Source organism: Gastrolobium bilobum, unplaced genomic scaffold, assembly GCF_033153095.1.
Source record: "Gastrolobium bilobum isolate Gb01-03AN ecotype WA unplaced genomic scaffold, APGP_CSIRO_Gbil_v1 utg12016, whole genome shotgun sequence".
NCBI lineage: Eukaryota > Viridiplantae > Streptophyta > Magnoliopsida > Fabales > Fabaceae > Gastrolobium > Gastrolobium bilobum.
In genome coordinates, this window is record NW_026896391.1 from 1 (window position 1) to 22,472 (window position 22,472).

Consider the following 22,472-nt stretch of genomic DNA (forward strand, 5'->3'; position numbering starts at 1 on the left):
AGCATATATCCAACAATCTCCCACTTGCTCTTTAAGATACAAACTTGAGTTCGTAAACCCAAGACCATGTAGCCCATAAGCTATCATCATCTGATAATATACCTCATCCCTTGTCTCGAGCTAGCCTGGGAACCTACCATTTGTCATTGATCAAGGCTCCTGATAATCTTTACAAGATTATCTAATTCGGTGCTACTCCACTAAAAGCCCGAACGTGAACTCCAAGATTAATGACCTTTATAACATTAATATGCATTGCCCCTTTATAGAATGTCTATAATTCATTGATTAGTTTTCTGTAACCCAATCAATTATTTATTCCCTTGACTTTGATAATTTCTCTAATGGATTACATGCACTGGCCAATGTCTTTAATATCCAAGTACCGAAATATATCAAGGGGACATTTCCTATAAATTCCTTGTTGTTTATCTCATAAATACTGATAATAAATTAATCTCACTCCCAAAACACCGAGTTATTGGCCGTCAAAGATCGGACCTCACCCGTTGGTAAATCAAAGAATGAAAACTATTTGATTACCTATTTATAATAAACTCAGGATTAAGAGCAATCACATAACTATAGTTAACTGGAGATTTGATACCTTATGACAGAAAAACAACCTTAATCAAATCTCTCCTTGATCCTTTCAATGTGAATGTTAATTCACACCAATATTTTACAATGATTCGGACAAAATCACTTCATAAAATATTGCAGCCTGAATGAAGTGCCCAACTTTATTTAATGGCTGTGACTCCATTCATCAATTGTGAGATCCTATGATCATGTCCTCCATGAACGTATCCATATGATCATATACTCCACAATTTGATCCGGACCTTTATGTTTGTAAATAGTGCGCAAAATAAATAAATAAAACCTTATTTATGAAATTCAGAAAATTATTTTATTGTTTCATCGTCTTACTCCAAGAGCACAATGAAACCAATAACTCCCACTTGCTTAATGCAAGTCTGGGATCCTCCTAAGACCCAAAGAAGTAACATGCCTCTCGAACACAAGTTCAGGCAAACTCTTAGTAACTGGGTCTGCAAGATCCACCTCTAATGCTATCTGAGTTTAGTGAAAAACTCATAGCTCGAGGTTGATTTTCTTGAGTCAATATCCACTTGAAATAACTGAATTTTTGAAAACTCAGCTTTTCAAGACTCCCAACCAGCATATAATCTCTCGTTCTCCAAAGATACTTGAGTACATGCTTAACAATAATCTAGTATTCCTCTAGGTTCAAAATGGTACTATCTCACTACTCCCACTGCGTGACAGATGTCTGGTTTAACGCCCAACATGATATGCGTGAGTCTACCTTTGCCAAAGCATAAGATATCTTGCTCATGCATTCTTCCTTCTTAGAAGTCTTTGGTCACTCCTTAGGAAGATGAATTTCACATCTGAGAATTATAATTCTTCTCTTAGAATTCTTATGTTGAATTTTGGGTTTTGTCAATGTAAGTAGCCTGAGGTGATGCCAACAACTTATTCTTCCGGTCTCATAAGAGTTTTATATCAAGAATATAATTGGCTTCCCCAGTACTTCCATACCAAAACACTAACTTAGCCAACTCTTTATGCTTGATATTACCTCCACATTGTTTCTAATAAGGAGCATATCATCTACATAAAGTACCAGAAAAGCTACTGTCTTCCGTTGTATCCTTTACATACAAATACACATAATTCATCAAGGTTCTCTCAAAATCAAAATTTTGATAACCTGATCAAAACTGATGTTTCAAGACCTGGATGCTTGCTTAAGTCTATGAAATAGACTTTCACAACTTGCATACCGTGTGTTCCTACTCATTTGCTATAAACCCTTTTGGTTGTTGTATGTAGATATCCTGACATCCAACTCCCAAAATGAAATCTCATAATTGAGACTTATAGCAACTAAGAGAATCTGGATAGACTCAAGCATGGCGTCTGGCAAAAAATGCCTCCAAGCTAGCTTTGAAGGTACCTTTCTGTCCATCCTCTCTTTGCCTTTTATGTCCACATGCACCTTGTGGGTTTTACCCCTCTTGGTGTATTTACTAGGACCGAACGGAGTTGAAATACAAGTATTTCATCTCATTGTTCATAGCGTGAGCAACACTTGATCAACAACATCTTCTAGTGTATTATCGTAACTAGTAGGATCAATATCACTCAACAAGAGATAACTTGAGAGTTAACAAGGTTCTCTCCTACTACGAATGTACTGCACTAGACCTTGTGTATTTATAGGTAAAACAAATAGTGGGTCAAATGATGGATCTTCAATTTCTTGAGGATCCGATTATCCTTGATATTGTTCCTTTACATGTGATACTAATATTTCTACTAGTTTCACTTATATATTATCATGTTGAATTTCCAATCATGGTTCTCTTGTTTGTTCACTTAGAGATATATCTATCCCCTCTTGAACAATCAAGGGAACAGTGGATGAAGCTTCTAGAGATTCTGAAAATTCTTGATCTGAGATAAATCTCATCAAGAATAACCTAACTTAAGAGCTTATAATTTCTTATCTAGTCCTCCTTTAAGAAAATCATGTAAGTGCTCACTTAGATTATCTTGTCCTTAAGACTAAATAAGAAATCATCCCTAGTTCTCTTAGGGTAGCCAAAAGATATGCACTCTTCCATACAAGATTCCATATCATTTGACTGTTGTTGTAGGACGTGTGTCGTAGCACCCTAAATCCGAATATGGTTTGATCTGGGCTTGCACCCTTTCCATAATTCTTTAGGTGTCTTTACAACAAACTTTTGACGGAATCAAGTTAAGAAGGTACATTTCCTTCTCTTAGGCATCTCCCTTGAACAACATTGACAAAGATGAATAATTGAACATGATCTTCACCAAGTCTAGAAATGTTTGATTTTTGCATACTGCAACTTCATTCAACTAATGCGTTCTTAGAGTTGACAGTTACAAAAACTATCCCCTCTTAAATCAGGTAAGACCTGAACTTACCAGACAGGTAGCCACACTTTAGTCAGACCAAAGTGTTTTTGATTTGAACACCTACATGCTTTTCTGCCTCAGACTAAACCTCTTGGAATTTCCAAAAGCTTTAGACTTATGGCACACTTGGTTCATCTGTCCAAATCCAGAGTAAACATTCATATAATGAAGTACTCATCACCTCTTCTGGTCTGAACACTAATTGGTCCACATACATTAGTATGTACCAGTTCCAGTTGAATAGTTGCGCAAACCTTTTTGGCCCTTGTAGGATTGCTTGGCCACTTTACCTTCCAAATAGGACTAACATGTAGCTGTTAGTTAAAAGATTATTGAACTTTCAGTCCCTCTTTTAACTAAAATATGTTTCCTACTTGAGATAATATGACTCAATCACAAAGGCCAAAGTGATGTTTCATTTGAAACTTTTATTTCTTTGGTGAAAGTTCTTGTTCATCATCCTTTCCATTCAACATAACAAATTTAAAAAGGGTATAGGACATAGGTAATAAAGACTATTTAAACAATGTACCAGAACAAACAAGACGAAGATGAACTTCGAAATGTAACTGAGGAATCAATTGCATTGTCAACCCATGTTTTAACCAAAACAACTAACAAAAATTGAATTCCTCTTGAAATCTAGAACAAATAAACAATCACCCAAAACCATAGTCTTATAAATAACTTGTCTTACTGCAAATGCAGACACAAGTTCCCATTTTCAAGCTTAAAATATCTGTCCATTGCTGACAGGTATGCCATGTTTGAACTACTACAAAGAGTAACAAACATAATCAGTGATTCCTGAATCAATAATTCATTCACTGATCAGGCCTTGATATGCCCATGTCAGGTTCTTTTCATCACCTCTGGACAATTTTTCTTTCAGTATCCCTTCAGTCTGCACTTGAAGAACTTGCCTTGCGGCTTCTTCATAGCAACTGGTTTGACAACTGATAACCAAGTCATTTTGTTCTTGTTACCACCCTTGGGTCTCCCTTTGGATTTAACAAGACTCTTAGCAAAACCTGCACCGACTGCATTCTGTCTGGCAGAGCCGCTAGACGCAGCAAACATGTCATTAAGAGTCTGAAGCATTTTTACTCCACTCTTAATCATGTACACTTGCTTCTACAAGTATTTGGAAAGACTGACAATAATATAGCAACGAACTACCATATCTGCCCTTTCCCAATCTGAGAAATGCATCTTAGTTTCCTTAGACGCATCCTCTGCAGGTTGCTATGGCCCTCGCATTGTCAGAACAAATTTTAGCTTCCATGTTTTAAAACAATATCAAAAAATTTGCTTTTCACTTATTCATAGTTGGTACCATCTAGAGGTTTTCGACTCAAAATCATTTCTAAGATATTTTCTGAAAAACATATAAAGCACACAATTACAAACAAATAATGCAATAAACAAACGAAGTGCGAGTAGATTCTCATAACTACTCTTGTTTATTGTTAACAATCCTTCAGTTTATCTTTACAAGGCTTACGATGGGCAAGTCACTTGTAAAAACCAAAATTGTTATTTGGGCCTTCAGTGCCATTGCCAGAGCCTCGATGGGAGGGTTAACAATTTTACCAAAGTTGAATGTAATTAACCATTGTTTAATTTCAAAATTATCCTTAGTGTCTAAGCATTGCCGACGATGGGCCGTACAATACTTTACTAAAATTTTGAAATTATTAAGATTTAATCTAGTGAAATCTGATTATCCTTATCCGATGGGGCTTCAGCGATAACCATTTCACTAATAAACCCACAAATGGAGCCCGCAGGTTTTAAAATTAATTAATTTTTAAAACCTTCACCCATTCAACATTTTTTTTGAGAATTTTCATAAGCCCAGTCGAATTCATTGTTTAATTTCAAAATTATCTTTAATAACTTAGTATTATCGACGATGGGACGTACAATACTTTATTAAAATTTTGAAATTATTAAGGCCCAATAAAATCCAATCATGCTTATCCGTTGGGGCCTCACATGATTATTTTATTGATAGGCCCACAATGCGCCTGGAGGTTAAATTAATTTCTTAATTTAAATCTCCTCCCATAGATATTTAAGTCCAATCTAATAAAATCCAATCATGCTTATTCGATGGGACTTCACATGATTATTTTATTAATGGTCCTATAATGCGCTTGAAGGTTAAATTAATCTCTTAATTTAAATCTCCTTCCATTCAACATAAGCAACATTTTCTAATTTCCAAGAATTATTTAATTGACAGTATCCTTTGTTTGATTTCAAAAACTATATAAGTAAGAGCGCCGATAAACGTGCACTAAGCTTAACATAATTTTGAAAGTATTAAGGTCCTGAAATCCGGTCACTTTACGTCAGCGTGTGCTCCAAACAATCATGATACATGAATGTTGTATGCAGCGTGTGTTATTCCATGACCATTTCAGAAAAACCCACAAATTACTCGCAAAATAAAAGAATTCTCTTAGGAAATTTTCTCTAATTATTTTTCTAGATTTAAATCATCCAAATAGCTGACTTAATTATTAATCTAGATTGCAACAATCATAATAATTATCATTTATGAGGATAATTTGAAATCAAAATAATTTCCATAACGATTATTTGTCTTGATGTTAATAATCCAAAATTAATTAATTCAATTATTAATCTAGATTTTTTAATAAAAATCATAATAATAATTAATTAATTTCTTAGGATGATTTAAAATCAAAATAATCCTATAATAACTATCATACTAGTCGCTGAAGACATAATAGCTATTATGCTCATGCAATCATACAAGTTATGCAACAATATGGCACCACCTATTCTATATGGCATGTTATCGCAATAAAGCATGTTATCTATCATATAATTTATACCAATCAATAAAAGCATTAAATAATAAATCATAATTACTTTAATCCATGGCCTTCCTATTTTAAAGAAAATAAAATAAAATAAAATTAAATAATACAACTTTGGAATTCAACTTTCGCCTAGCCCATAGTATCTGTCTCAAGCCCCTTTAGGGTTTCATGGGCCCAAAAGCCCAAAGACCCAATCCTTTGGCGAGAAACCCTAGGACGCGAAAGAGGAACCCTAGCCGTCAGGTCTGCCGCGCCGTCACCCAAAGTCGAATCAGGCTGAAACTCCAGGGGAAGGACCACCACGTAGAGACGAGTGCACCGCCGCCGGAACCACCCAAAAAGGTGGCCGGACGCTCTCTCACTCTCCCATTCTTTGCCGGAGAGTGGCGGCCACTCTCAGAATCTTGTAGAGGCGCGTGTAAACTCAAATGGCGGTGAGCCACCCACCGTTGCGTTCGTATTTCCGTCCTCTTTCCAACCATATATAGATCGCCCCATTCCGAGATCGGTAAGTCCTCTAAAAGTCTCCGACAGTGCTGACTGCGCATCTTCCTCGCGATTTCTCGATCTTGAACTTTTACAAAATATTGAAAAAATACACAGAAATTCCAAAAATAAACAAAACCAACAAGAGGAAACCTAATCATATGGGATTAGCCTCCTTGTTACAAATCGAGAAATACACGAGAGACCCTAACCATGGATTAAAGCATTTTTACCGATTAAAATTTAAACTTTTATGAAAATGAATTATAAAATACACATGCTAGATTCATACCATAATCCTAGAACTCTAGGTGCCACATTTCAAGAAGCAAAACTAATTACATGAATAGTGAAACTAGATTCACATACCAATGTACAGCCAAGGCTCTGATACCAATTGTAGGAAATCTTAGATTTATGCGGAAGCGGTTTAGGACCTAGTACATTGGTATGCTTACCGAATCATCCTTGTTTCACAATTACCTCTCGGTGCGCAGGTGTCGTGTAGAATCTTCCCTTGTAGGATTCCTCTTCACGAACAGCTCACCTCAGTGTCGCAGCACAAACAACCTCCTTGAAGCTGGACTGTGGCAGATCTTCCAGACTATCTCTCGAGGAGGATGAGATGGTTGTGTGGGCAACCGTTCAGATGATGAACGTCTGCCTCTTGGGGTTTGTTTCTGATGATCTATTCACCTTGGAGGCACAAGATGAGAAAACTATGAATATATACGCTTAGGTCTTAGACATAACTCAACCCTAAGCCTCATGGGCTCAAGTTTCACTGAAGCCCAATAGGACTTTAGTGACCAAAAGAGCATATATCCAACAAGTTATAGGGCATTAGTTTTCTTATGCAACATGTGACAAATTTTATCTTATGCTGAGATAAAATATAGTGGGCCATTAGTTTTTTTTGAAGAAAAAAAAATGAGGCTCAGTTTTCGATGTAAGGAGAGTAGGTCTCCTATAGCATTAGAAAACAATTTCCCAGTTATATAGGTGAATGATTATTATGTAAATTAGATTCCTAAACATATGATACAATTGCAAGTTGAGATTTATGTGTCAAAAGTAAAAGATATCAACATATATAAGCTCTAAAACCGCCGGAAACATCTTGGTTTGGCCTCCACCAACAGAATTGAATCTATGTAACAGATGCGCGGAATTAATGATGATAAGCTCTAAAACCGCCGGAAGAGCATCTATTTCACTTACATATTGCATCAGACATTCAGACTTCAGTTGTCATTCATCTATGGGGTTAGCTGTTCAAAAAGCGTATTTTTTATGCTTTAGTATTTGTAGTTCAAGCATGAAAAAAGCTCGACAAATTGGAGTTAACCTCAAAAAGACAAAAAATCTGAACTTTTCTCCCAATCTTTGTGGGTGTGAATCTCGTCTGTGTTACTTACGTGATACGGTTCCTTTAATGGTAATTTTTAGGTGCTGCAATTACCATTCTTTACTTCTGGGTAAAGCGAAAAAAAAAAAACGAACCATATATGCAAATGTCATATAAAAGTTGAAAATATACTCTTTAACCAAACAAAATAAATAAATAAAACTTTCACCACTTGATAAGTAGGCTATATCCAGTTTGATTTCATTTCACAGGCGGAGCTGGAATTAACGTTTCAAAAGGTAAGGTGCCAACTTATCATTACACAAGTTCAATACAGATGGCATTATTCAACTTCAGATTTCTGTATCTTACTCTGATAAATCCGTATAGAAAAAATGGTACTCTATAATTTGTCATTTGTCAATACAAGAAAATTTCAGAATCAATGGTTATTTCCCAGCAAAACCTGCGGTACATCGTATATATGTATGTAACCCCAAAGAACCAAAATCCAATAACTACACTCTATGATGGATCCCATGTCCTCTTTACAAAAATTTAGTCTAAGCAGTCCCATCCCTTATCTCTTCCCGTTTCCTATTCTAAAATAAATAAATATATTCTTTTACAGATGTCTTCCATGAAGAGTGGCAGTGATCTGTAACTCTAGCGAAGCCACAGGAAAATGAGCAAGAAAGTTTTTTAATGCTGGGTTAATATCAAGCAGCATATCATCAAGTAAACCTAACAACCAAAATTGCCAAATTTGGTTCCTACAAATTCTCATCATGTGCTCCTTTCACATGTGTAAATATCCTTTGCATGTATTTTCCCAGAAACCAAGACAAATATGAATGGATCAATCATCATCCTCTGTTAAGGAGGCAAATGAAAAAGGCCTGAACTTGTAGCCATCACCATGGTAAAATTTATTTTGAAATTCTACCCAGTGAAGCCGCAGGGCATGAAGAAAAGCACTAAGACTCTCCATCATAAGTAGTATAAAGGCAGTCGCAAAGGCAAAAACAGCTAGCCCCACTAACCGAATGACAAGATTGTCATACCTGTTTTAATTGCAACCAGGAATAACATTAATAATTGAAGGATAATATATATATATATAGGATCCGTCTGGTGTCCAGTCACTGGATATAAGGATTTGTACAGTCACTGGATATAAGGATTTGTCCAGTTAGGAGAATTATAACCATACAAAGGTGGATCAATGATGATAAAGGAAAAGAGAGAAATATAATATCCATTTCCGATCAATTAAATATGGGAAATAAATATCCAAAACGATGTAGTTTTGGGTAACAGGACGATCCAGCGACATAATACACAATAAAACTATATATATATATATATATATATATATATATATATATATATATATTATGTGTATGTGTGTGTGCACAACAAAGGAATTCAGACATGAAAGATGGATAACTGTGGAATGCGAAAGTTATAATTCGAAGACTAGGGCTTTTCCATGCAGCTCTGAATTAATTTAACTAAAATTTCTACAGTGATGCAAATATAAATATTCATAACATGTGCAGTGCAGCCCCCTCTACCCTCCTACCCAAACCAAAAATCTTAAAAACAAAAGAAAAATCATAACACGGGGAGAATAGTAATACTCCTAATAAGGTGCCAATCAAAAGCCACCTCATCTAAACTAGCTGGTGGCTCATGCATTATACACTAAAGACTGCACCAATATTGTTCAAAATAATTTTATCAGCTAGAATTTTCATGATGATTACACCAATAAAATAACCATAAACACATTATCTGTTCAAAAACTATTCTATGCCATAAAAATATCTTTTACTGACTTATCCCTACATTTTAGAAGGAAATAAAAACACTGTTTCTTAATATCACCAACATTGGTAACCATTCCATACCATTATCTCATAAACTTGGAATAATCTAAGACAAGTAAAGGAGTGCAATAAATCATACCACGTTCATTTCATAGGCAAATTAATTATTGAGTAAACTCCCAACCTAGTCCTCGAAAGAGTTTTGGAACATCAATTGGGCACTCAGAAAGATTAGTGACATCAAAATTGGTCCTTAAATGATGATTTTTGGTTATTTCATGATGTCAATTTGGTTTTAGTGAACATTACATTTTGGACAATTTTTATCTCAAGATTTATCATTCAGGGACCACATTGATGTAGGATCATATCGAGTACTAAATTGGAGGTTTACTTTTATTTCTTTGAATCTCATAGAGATATGTTTTTGTCATACAAAACCAAGCATATCAAAACAATAGTTTAAAATAACAAAGAAGTGAGGCAATTTGATCAATAAACTGACATGTTAAAGTATCCAATGCAAGTCTTGACCTTCCTCACTATATTCACATAATTAAATTTTAAGTGCACTCTTTATTATAGACTATGAAAACCATCCTTTAGCAAGGTGTGATTTTGTGGGTCACAAATGAATATCTCCACATAAATCTTGAAGGTGAAGGGAATCTCATTCCACCCAAGTTCAATTATGAATTTTTGTTTCTTCAACTAAGGAAGCACATTTTTTTAAATATTCAAATAATGGTAAAGAATACAGAAACATCTCAATAAAGAGTTTAAAAGCACATAGAAGACAGGTTATTAGTCAAACTCACCCCCAAGCAAGAAGCAGAACTTTCTCATAGAAAACAGTAGAAAGTTCCGAGTGTGCCAAACTGCAAAGTGGTAAGAAAAATCAACCAAGAAACAAGAATATATAAAATAGGAATTCATGGTGATGAGGGAAAATCATGGCTGCACAAACCTTAATGCCCAAAGTCGAAGATATGATGCAGTATTTGAAACTGAACCTAGAACAAACTCAATGGAGTGGATCATTTGATGAACAAAAACCTCACTGAAATTGAATTCTTCATGATGATGTTGCCTGGCAGAATCTGGCTCCACCTCAAGATCCATCTCAGAGGAATTTAGTATACCATAACTACGACCTTGGAATCTCTGCATAATGTCAGCAGGATAAATGATTAATAATATTGGCAAACTTGTTGGCATTTAATTACTGATTGCAACAAAAAGTATAGAACGAAGACAATGATAACCAGAAAAGCTGTCCTTATAGCTGAGTTATAAGTAGTTTAGCACTAAAGCATATTCATTCCAAAGAAAATTGATCTTATAATTCTCAAGGACAATTGATGTTCAACAACCTTAACCAGAAATTCAGGGACAAAAGGGGGAAACTCAAACCACAAGCATATTATCCATATATAAATGTAATAGAGGTTTGGATGAATAAAATTTCTAGCAAGAAAATCATACACAAGGCAGGTTAAAATGGCACCTCAGTATGAAGCTTCTTTAGTATAAAAGGTTTCGGAAAGAGCATCCACGGAACTGCAACTATAGCCAAAAGCAATAGCACAATCTGCACAACCCGAGCAGTACTTAAGTAGGATGAAAAACCAGGAAGCAGAACAAATATTTATTAAGCAACAATGAAGAAAAGATCCAGATTCATACTTGAAGTGGTCTTTGACCCCAGAACAACTGATTCTCACCAAGATTGTCCGTGGGGCTTAAAAACATGTATATCATTACATGATAAAGGTCTGCTCGAGAGCCAGTACACCATTTAACAACAATGAGAAGGGAAAGATACCCGAATAGACTGTTGAGGAAAATAATCTGTGGCACAAACTGGTACCTGAGAGCAACATAAATAGTAAGTCAAAACATTCTACTAAAAGCATAGCACAATAATAACTGCACGGGTCAGGCAGAAGAGTGAAACACCTTATATCCAGTGAGTTTCCAAAGAAACGAGCATTGAAATAACTTAATATAATTCCTAAGTTCATATGTGCCACACCAAAAAGAATGGACATCTTCATCTTCATAGAGTTCAGAAAAGGCAATTCTGAACGACTTCCACGCCAGCTGGGATCCACACCAAATGGGTATGGATCTTGGTATTTGACTAAGCCAATAGTATGTGCATCCCTGATAAAAAGGTGAGGATGATGAAAAATGAAACAGCACCCGAGTTAAAAACTTGCTGCTTACTAAAAAAGTAAAAACTTCCAAAATAAGTTCCAAGGTGTGTACATTTTCAGCCAATAATAATTGAGTGAAATGTGAATCATTAGTCCTAGGTGAGGAACAAAGGATAATTCAATGTAGTAATGGATACATGTGAGGAATTCACAGAGACAGACATACATACACTCAAGCGCAAGTCTTTAATAAAAACCATCATAATGCATAAAAGTAAAGAACCCACCCGAGAACCATCACCAAATAAATACATTTGGTGGTTTCAAACTAAAAAATCCTTCTCGTTGTGGTGATCCATAGCTTAAGAGCAGCACAATTATTTGAATTAACATTAGTATTTTAGCAAATAGTTTTTTTTGGTGCATCAAGGAGTCTTACTACAACTTCAACCTATGTCCTCCACCCAAAACCCACCTGCTCGAACCACATGATTACAGCCTAGATGGCATATTTTAGCAAATAATAAATTTGTTACCCCACTGCCGCTCAAAGTGCACAGCTACAAGTGGAGATACTTGGGTCATGTTCACACCAAGTAGGATGCAAAAGAGAAGTAATTTAAGTAAGAAAAAAGTTCTAACTGTTTTTAGCCCCAAAATAAATAAGAAAAATTATGAGCAATAATTGAAAAATGTTTAATGAACAAGGCGCAACTCAAATAATTAAAAGGGGAAAGGGAAACATACAACATCAACAAGGCATCATCATATATCTTTATATCATAAAGCCAAAAACATTCAACTGGACCAAAATGAGAGGCTCTAAGAGACAAATAGAACACACCTGCATGAGCTATCTCGGCATTTGTAAGCTGACGAACCAAATATGTGAAAAGGAACAGAAAAGAATTCATTGTAGATTAACCCACAATATATTGAAAATAGTGACATCAAAAGAATCACATAGCGCCCGCCAAATAGCATCTCCATAAAGCTTCCAAGTTTCTGGCAGAAATAAAATAGAACTGTTAGATATTAATTGCAATGCCAAGAGCAAAACAAAAGTAAAGGCTATATTGAGTTTCAGCTTGTACTTGTATGTACTACAATAAATATATTTCAATAGAACATTTCATCTTTCAATATATTTAGGGACAAAAATACATACTAGTTACAAAAAATGCCTCGTAGCTAAATTATGTACACTGAATGCTCAGCAGCTAAAAATAAAAAGCTTAGTTGATACATCATTCTTTGAACATCAACCAGTATCACCGTACTTAAAGTTAAAAGGAAAAGAAAGAATGTTCAAATTTGACATATCTCAAATAAATTTTTTATTCATCCAAGTTGAACCATAATATAAGTCACACGCCCATTATAAAATATTGTTTATAATATAAAAGTTCTTCCACTACTATTACCATGGAAGCCATACTTGCAAAAGTTTAGATTGGCGAGAAAAAATGCAAAGAAAGCAGTGCGAGAAGCTAGAGGCAAGGTTTTCGCTGATTTGTATAAAAATCTTGGGAGCAAGGATGGTGAAAAAGGTATATATAAACTTGCAAAAATAAGGGATAAGAAAAGTATAGACCTCACCCAAGTTAGATGCATCAAGGATGAAAATAAAAAACTTTTGGTGAGAGATGGAGATGTAAATGAAAGATGGATGAACTACTTCAACAAGCTGTTTAATGGGGATGGCGATATAAGTGAGGTGGACTTGGAGGACGCTTATGATGATTTGAATAGAAGATTTGTGCGCAGAATTAATACACATGAAGTTAAGGAGGCTTTAAAGAGGATGAAAACTAATAAAGCCTTGGGACCTGATGGCATCCCTATTGAAGTGTGGAGAGGCCTGGGGGATGTGGCAATAAAATGGTTGACCAATCTTTTCAATAAGATTCTCCAGACAAATAAGATGCCGGATGCATGGAGGAAAAGTATAATTGTGCCTATCTACAAAAACAAGGGAGATATACAGAATTGTTCTAACTATAGAGGCATTAAGCTAATGAGCCATACTATGAAGTTGTGGGAGAGGGTTATTGAGCATCGCTTGAGGAGAGATACCAAGGTTTCTGTAAATCAATTTGGATTTATGCCAGGAAGATGTACCGTGGAAGCCATTTTCTTGATGCGACAACTAATGGAAAGATATCGAGAAAAGAAGAAGGACATATGGTGTTCATAGATCTGGAGAAAGCATACGATAGAGTTCCAAGGAAAGTTTTATGGTGGGTTCTGGAGAAGAAAAAGGTACCAGCAAAGTATGTAAAGGCAATCAAGGATATGTATGATGGGGCTACTACATGTGTGAAAGCTTGTAACGGAACATCAAGTTATTTCCCTATCACGGTAGGTGTACACCAAGGGTCAGCTCTAAGTCCTTATCTCTTTGCCTTAGTTATGGATGAACTAACAAAAGATATTCAAGAGGAAGTGCCATGGTGTATGCTTTTTGCAGACGATATTGTGCTTATTGATGAGAGCAAAGATGGTGTTAATAGAAAACTTGAATTGTGGAGAAGCACTTTGGAATCTAAAGGATTCACATTAAGTCGGAGCAAGATTGAGTATCTGAAGTGTGAGTTTTCTCTGGTAAGAGATGTAGACCAAGATCCCGTGCATCTAAGTGGTTAAGAGGTACCCAAGAAAGATGCTTTTAAATACCTGGGCTCCATTTTGCAAAAAGGTGGAGAGATTGATGAGGATGTAAAACATAGAATCAGAGCAGGGTGGATGAAATGGCGTAGTGCATCTGGGTTTTTGTGTGACCGCAAAATCCCCCTTAAGTTAAAAGGAAAATTCTATAGAACAGCAGTAAGACCTGCAATGCTATATGGAGCTGAATGTTGGCCAGCACATAGGCAACATGAGCATAAAATGGGAGTAGCACAGATGAGGATGTTAAGGTGGATGTGTGGTTATACGAGGATGGATAAGATAAGAAATGAAGATATTCGACGAAAGGTAGGAGTACTACCGGTGGCTGAGAAGATGAGAGAACATAGATTGAGGTGGTTTAGGCACGTAATGAGAAGGCCCCTGGATGCTCCCGTAAGAACAGAAGTTTGTTACCAAGAGCTCAACACAAAAAAAAGGTAGAGGTAGACCGAAACTTACTTAGGGGAAGGTAGTAAAACAAGATTTAATGGAGTGAGATATAGATTGGTGGACGGTATGCCTTAGAAAGGAATGGAGAAAAGCTATAAGCATGGTGGAGGGTTAGACCCGTTGTTATTCCTATGTTCCAGATGGTCCCTTTTTAGTCCTTTTCCCCTTCATTTCCCCCTCTTCTTCTTTTCCCTTTCTTTTTTACTTATATATATATATATATATATATATATTATTACTAATTTATTTATTTTATTTTTTATTTATTTTTACTTTTATGTTTCTTTTTCTTTTCTTTTTTTCTTTTTTTCAACCTTTTTGTATCTTTCATTTGGGTTCATCTACCACCGACCCCAATTAATTTGGGATAAAGGTGTTGTTGATGTTGATATCTTTCTTGACTTTTAATCTTTTCTAACATTTCAATTTTTATCTTTATATAGCAATCAAAGTGCACTCATTTTTAATAAATTAAAAAATACATACTTTACTATAAAAATAAGCATTAGTAAAATACCCTAAAAATTGCTATTCTTTCACACACACACATATATATATATATATATATATATATATATATATATATATATATATATATATATATAAAATCTTAATGTTTCAAGTTCTAATGAGAAGAATATTTGAAAAAGTTCCCTTGAGAAAACTTTGTTGGTAGAGCTGAGACATCTAATAAGAGTATGCCATTTCAAACATCATTATATCCCTTTCTCATACCCCCCCCCCCTTTTTCCCAAAACACCGAAAAAAACACCCGTTAGCTTCCCCAATGCCCATTTCAGTGGTGGATTCACTATTGAACCAATTTTATTTATTTATTTATACTAGTAATATTAGAACATAAGATGCATAAATGTTTTTATAAATATTATATATGTTAAGATAGTAAATAGGGATTTGGGTTAGTATAAGATGTCTTTAAGAAAAAATTATCAAAATATAATTAAAATGAGTTAAAACATCATTTTGTAAGGCGAAAAAAATAAAGAGTAATTATAAACATTTTTCATGTCCTAAAAGAATTCAATTAACATGTCACAATAAATACAATAACCTCTTTTCGTTTAAATTATATATTTGAGTTTAAAAGTGCATCTAAATATTGTTACCAATAAATAAAAAATTAAATCATATAATTAATAAATTTTAATGAGTCTCTTAATTATACTTTATGAGATTATAAGTATGTTAACATTTATAACAAAATATTATCTTTGAAATAGTTTCATTATAAAGTTTTCTTAAAGCAAAAGAACTTAATTCAAATGCGAACTACACATTTGTCTATTAAATAAAAGACTCATAATCATAGATATTTAGTTTATGAGTAGGATAACTAGTTATTACTTCATTTATAACACAGTAGGAAAGAGTTTACCTGCGTGCTGAGCTTGTTTTCACGTGCTATGAGAACTAATGCTCCCAGCAACAGGCAAATTCCATGACCCCAGTCCCCAAACATCAAAGCAAATAGGAAGGGGAATATAATAGTTGTGTAAACTGCAGGATTTGCTTCTTGGTATCTTGCAACACTGCCAAGTAAAAGGGCTAATTAGGAATCTAATCAGATGTCATGGATTATAAATGTAGGAAGTAATAGCTAGTAAGCTAGATAGTTTGTTTCCACCACGGTACATCCCTAGATTCAATACAGAAATAAAAACCTCAAACAATATAAAGTAAACATATTGTAGTAAAATCGTGTCATTTAACTGCTAAGGAAGATTTACAACCTCTTGGACAGACATTCAGATCAACAAACAAGTTTAGAAACAAAAAAGGGGTGAAAAACTCTCCCACTTTTTCTTTCCACAAAGGCTCATGGATCCAAGTGTACAGATAAATTTTTAAAGTAGTGGTTAAGTTATTCCTAATATATAAAGCTTTGTTATCCTTCTTCATTTATCTAATTATTCAAATACCCCTTAAGACAATTCCAGTTGTTGACTTCATCCAGAGAAAAGTAGGAAACTTCTTTGTAAAATATTTTATCAAGCACTTACAAATTTAATTTAATTTTGGTCAAAGTTTATCTATTACCAAAAAAAAAAAAAAACCTCTGTACTTTAGAGGTAGTACATATAATCAGACAATTTGCTACGCTGTCTGCAAGATAAAGGTGCCATCCTAAATTAACTTTTTCCAATTCCACATACCCTGATCAGACATTCATCAATCTATCGACAGAGGTATAGCACATCGACACACATTTTTTCTCTAACTTCAAGAAAAATAATGCAATAAAAGAAACTCCAAAAAAATTACTTCAAGACATTAAAGTATTCATGTTGCTGCTACTAAACTCAGTAAATATTAATTAGGCTCACCCATATGCATCAACAATTTCCTGATATGGACTGGTGAAAGTGTTGGTCCTAAAATATGTAGGTGGTGATTCTACCGCATCCATTTGATGGAAGATTATGCCAACTTGAGAATTGCTATCAAAAGTTGCACGTTGCAGTGCCTCCTGCAGCTGGAAAATCATTAAATGCAAGCTCCTTATTAGAGAATACATATTGAAGAGGTTTTCAATTCCTCAAATTAAACGGGCAAGGGAGTCAGTGATTATCCAACAAATTAAGGAAATAAAAAATTACCTGTGTTTTTGCAAACATAGGGCACCAGCCCTCTCCGACAAGACATTTTTTTGTGACATCAAAATTTAACATGTTCAGTGTATCATAGACAGCCTTCTCTCTTCTTACCTAGGACAAGGGGATAAGGATGAGAGTTATTGGTTCAAACTTCAAAATAGATAACCATTATTTGCACACGTTGATCAGGAATTAGGACTGCTTTGCAGTTAAAACATAGAAAACAAAAATATCTCAGACAGTGAGACAAACAGAAGCAAACTCTTACCATGTTCATCCATTTTGCTAGATGGTCCCCTACAGAAGCTAAAGCCTTGTTCCGGTGCCTAATCCCAGCATCCAAAGTTGCCTCTAGGTCAGTAAGACGAGATGAAACCTGTACCCAAAAATAAACCTGTCAACCATTAACCAGAGATTCCAACTTCCATATTTATAGTCACCAAAGATGAAATATAAATCAACATAAAGAACATAAAGCAAAAGGTATAGTCGATTTCAATTGAATGTAAGACTACTTTTCCCCATGCATACCACTTGATAACCCCGAATGTTATTGCGGAGACGACGACCCCCCCCCCCCCCCGCCCCGCCCAAAAAAAAAAAAATTGAAAAACTGAAGAGCAAAACAAGTCCTCTTGGGTTGCAAAACCAGATCTGAGAATACTTCGGTAAAAGTATGATGTTAATAAAAAAGGACTTAGTTCACAAGCAAAGATTTGCAGAGTTCCCTAGTATTTAGCTTAAAAAACATGCTAGCAACACTCTTTTTGACACACTCTATTATTGGATGAATTTCATGTGGTTCCCACTAAATAACTTGGGCTCACTATCTAGTAGGACCCACATGAAATTCACTCAATAATAGAGAGTATGTTGAAAAGAGTGCATCAAAGAGTGTTTTGCTAGCATTCCTATTTCGCTTAAAAGACTACAAAAATATTCTCTCTCACTGAAACTGTAGCCACAAAAATCCCAATTTTATGTAGAGCACACTTTGCCCATATGTCATAATGAAAGAATATACATTATTGAAGAGGCAAAAAATAACATCTTCCTAAGCTGAGCAGACATACCTCTCTAGTTATTTGCCTCTGCTTAGTTATATCTTCAGGAACAGGGTAACAATTTGCACCAAATGCCTCACAAATTTTCAGAATCTTCGTTCTTGCCTGCTCCCCAGAGAAAAACACAACAAACACTGTTTTCTCTATCTGAAAAGAAAATTTAAGGAGTCTGAGTCATCATGTAGAGACATAGAATACATCAATGGGAATATAAACTAACTGCGAACTGGATAGGTCAAAATGATAAATAAAGATTGAAAGGGGAAAACAAGCGCTAAATTATCAATATTCTTAAAAGAAATAAGAAGGAAGAAAACCATCTCAGTTGAAATAGGATCCATGATTTGTTCATCAGCTGGTGCTTGATTGAAAAGCATATTTCCTCGTGTAGCACGAAACAACATCCTTTCAAACCTCAGAATCTTGGATTTACAAATTATCCCACAGATAAATCTTAAACCAGAAGGATTTGACGGTTGAGATCTCATTTCCTGTAAAATAAACAATTTTAGTGCACTTACAGAACAAAATAAATTTAAAAACTAGTAACATTATTTGCACTTCTCACAGTAAAAAAATATCAAGGATGATAAGGGATATTACAAGGAACCTGTTCAAGCAAAGATGCTGTCTCGACATAGTCATCATTGGAGTATACATTTTCCTGTAGTTCTCTCTCTTCTGAAACAGCACGGCCATGACTTGAAACAAGAAAACCACACGCCTGAAATTTACACACAAAATTATATCACACGTGCATGACAGAAAACATAGAGGAGACATTTTATTAATTAAAAGAACAGGATTGCAATTGTGAGTTAAGAACAAATATCATATTGGTAATTGAAAGAATACATTAAAACAAGAAAACAGATAAAAGAATATAAAAATCAATAACTAATGCTAAATTATGATCATAAAGACCATTATTTGCTAACTGAACTTAAGCAGGAAAAACTAATGTAACCAAAATAACAGGGACAATATAGACTCCTTCAGCACCTTAAATTAACCTGAGAATATGCTCACCATAAAATATCAAGGAAAAAAAAATACCTCCTGCAGTACAATCTTGAATTCCAGGAGTTCATTATATGATTGCTGAAGCTTGTCGCTATTAGAGTTCATTTCAATTAGCTCATGTTCATGCTCAGCAAGTTGAACCTGGTATAAGAGAAATCCAACAGAACATATATTTATCAGATTCAAGAGTGAAAATCATCAAGCAAAGTTAGCAAACTGCCGAGTGCAGAGCACCAACTTAATTTACAGCATCATGTCATTGCTTGCAGCATGCCAACATGTAACTCGAAAGCTAACCTTAAGAGAATAATCACATCTGATGGGAAAAAATAAGTAATAGAAATAGACCTCTAAATCCTCCAAGTCAATGTCTGGTTGCAGTACAGTACGACAAGAAGACATTAGACCAGCTTTATTGATTTGATCCTTGAAGAAACGTAGCTTTCTTGACATTTCCGCACATCGCTTTACCTGCCAAAAAAGAAATGCATTTAATATCAGTAATAATAAAAAAAGAAAATATTATCTCAATCATGATCTCTGAATATAGATAACAATATATCCAGTCCAAGTTAAAACCAAAAAAGACAACAATCTCAGCAGGCACAAATTCTATAAAAGATACCAAAAACGGAAAAAGTGAACTCTTTCCCAAATTTAAACCTTCTTCAGTGTTTTAAAATAAAATTATGAGGATTAGGGTAACTATAATCTGATTCACATAAAGCAACCAATGTTACTGGTTATGCTTTTTAAAAAAAATCTAAACAAGCAAATAAAGTTGTACATGCAATCATATAAGGACATGGGGCTATAAGAACCGGCTGTATAGAGAAGTTTCAAATCCCAACTGTAGACTAATAACCACAAGTTATACAAATGAGCTAACATTTCCAAAAAGTGCCAATATTTAGGGCATCCAGAATGCTATAAGATTTCTCATTAGCACAGTGAAGATTACCTGATTAACAAACGTTCTCTGGAAGGGGCTTTTTTCAGCATTCAACTGCAGACAAGAAAACAATGTCCATAAATAGTGCAATGATGAAAGATTATAGAAAAAATTACACCATCATAATCCAATCTATAAATTTTAGAAAGCCAAAAAGTACTTCCACAAGCCTACATATGGAGGGAAAGAAAATAGTTTGAACAAATTTTGAATATTTCCTAACGCACGTGCAAAATTGCCACCAAAATATCTTTCATGTATAGGGACAGTTGGACAGCATCGAATATGATACAACAAAGGGACATCATTGAGAAATCAAATAACATTCACACGTTTTAGTCTCTCCAAGTGAAAGTGTATAAGATAATAGACCGGATCAGAAAATTAACATAAATTTTTTTTTTTTGAAAATCCAGCTTATTCAGAAAATGCACAGCCTTGATCCTGGACTCGAGCTACAGCTCTCAAGACGTATAGCAATTCTCACTTGTTGTGTAGATGGATCTTCACCAGTTTTTAAGCAACTACGGAGGAGTGTACTCTTATAACATTCGAAAAAGGATGCTAATTGACAGAAAAATAATAAGTAACAATTCTAAACAAAAATAGTCCTCCAACACAATAACACTTGACTGATGAAAACAGTCAACAATAAGTGAAACCATTATGTCCTGAATTACCAGTAGAATTCACCGTTGTCAACAGTATTCAAATATCTATGGATACAATCTAACTTCAGATGGTAACCAATTAAACAAGTTTCAACAGAGAGAAGGGATCTAGTAGTTGGATGTAAGTTGGAAGCCAAACTGCACCCATCATCTCTGAATCAACTAAACAAGGTATTAACCACCTTCAACAATGATGGAAAAACACCATAGCTTGAGAACATAATTATCAAACTTAGCTAAGTACTAGTTTTGTCGATTACGTGTTCCATAATCAACATTAGACATAAGAAACCCATAATGCAATTAATTTCACACCTCTCAAGTCTCGAACCATAATTAGATTTAACATTTTAAGAAAATTTTCATAAAAATACACTCAAACGTTGGATCATTTTGCATAAACAGTTAAGCATGAAGGATCCAACATCCAAATCAACCAAACTAGCTCATCGACAAATACGAGCACCAGCACTGGATTCCTACAAATTTGCATTCAGCACTAAATCCTGCAGTGCTGCATTTTCATCACTTCTTGAGGCTCGTAGTCAATTCAACTAACATTCTTTTTAAAAATTCATACAAGTTACAAATCCATGCACAACAGGAAACGCGAAAACTCCATACTCAACGTTCGAGACACACACAAAAAGGCGCGAAGAAAATAGGAGATGGCTCGGAATCTGGAGGAAGCGAGTTCGGATCTGGAAGAGAACTTACGTCTCGGAATTGGAGGAGGCCGAGTTCGCCCAAATAGGAGATGGCGCGGTGAGCAGACTCTGCAGGGATGATGAGCTGAACGAAGGTCATCTTCTCGGATCGCATCAGATCCATCTGCGGCATGTTGTCTATGAACTGTTCCATTTTCCCGGAAAACATCGAGAAAATGGATCGGTCTCTAGATCTGAGACTGAAACCGTGTTCTGTAACTCACTATGCGGGGTTTAATTTGGAGAACTTGAAGACTCAGCTTCCAGCTTCAGCTTCCCCTTCCCCACTGCAATTAGAATCCGAAAATTTCTGTGTCTCGAAAAGTTTGGTCGAAAAGAAAAGAAAAAAAACTAGGACAAATATATATCAAAAAACGCTATAAGCGATTTGTTGTTGTTCCCCGTAAAATTCCCCCAACCTTGACCGGTATGCACGCACACGGTGACGGTGCAGTCATATATCATAATCTAACAGGCGGTAATTTTAGGCGTCAATGGCACAACGCAATATAGCATTAGGCCTCGACTTTATTGTACTTATTGTATTTTATTTCGAGATATTACAATTTGTTCATCGTTTCGAGGTTAATTTGATTTGCGGTGGATCCCACTCCGACCAAAGATGATATTAAAAAGATCCAACACATGTTTTTATTCTCAT

The 22,472-nt window shown here is 35.0% G+C and overlaps 1 protein-coding gene across 2 annotated transcripts; it reads right to left on the minus strand.

Moving 5' to 3' along the window:
- Positions 1-8,065: 8,065 nt before the first annotated feature.
- LOC133299497 (V-type proton ATPase subunit a1-like) lies at positions 8,066-22,237 on the minus strand. 2 transcript variants are annotated; one of them, XM_061498960.1, is made up of 18 exons: positions 21,822-22,237; positions 20,443-20,487; positions 19,830-19,952; positions 19,515-19,622; positions 19,069-19,182; positions 18,776-18,949; positions 18,468-18,605; positions 17,663-17,770; positions 17,398-17,505; positions 17,125-17,273; positions 16,176-16,329; positions 12,504-12,664; positions 11,460-11,666; positions 11,187-11,370; positions 11,008-11,091; positions 10,468-10,664; positions 10,319-10,378; positions 8,066-8,732 (listed from the first exon to the last, which is right to left on the minus strand). In XM_061498960.1, exons 1-18 carry the CDS (start codon positions 21,978-21,980, stop codon positions 8,528-8,530), a joined length of 2,478 nt encoding a protein of 825 aa, XP_061354944.1. In that variant the 5' UTR covers positions 21,981-22,237; the 3' UTR covers positions 8,066-8,527. The 2 variants fall into 2 exon arrangements, with proteins under 2 accessions (XP_061354944.1, XP_061354945.1); XM_061498961.1 differs by lacking the exons at positions 20,443-20,487; positions 21,822-22,237 and having other exon boundaries at positions 19,062-19,182; positions 19,830-19,950.
- Between the last annotated feature and the right edge of the window lie 235 nt (positions 22,238-22,472).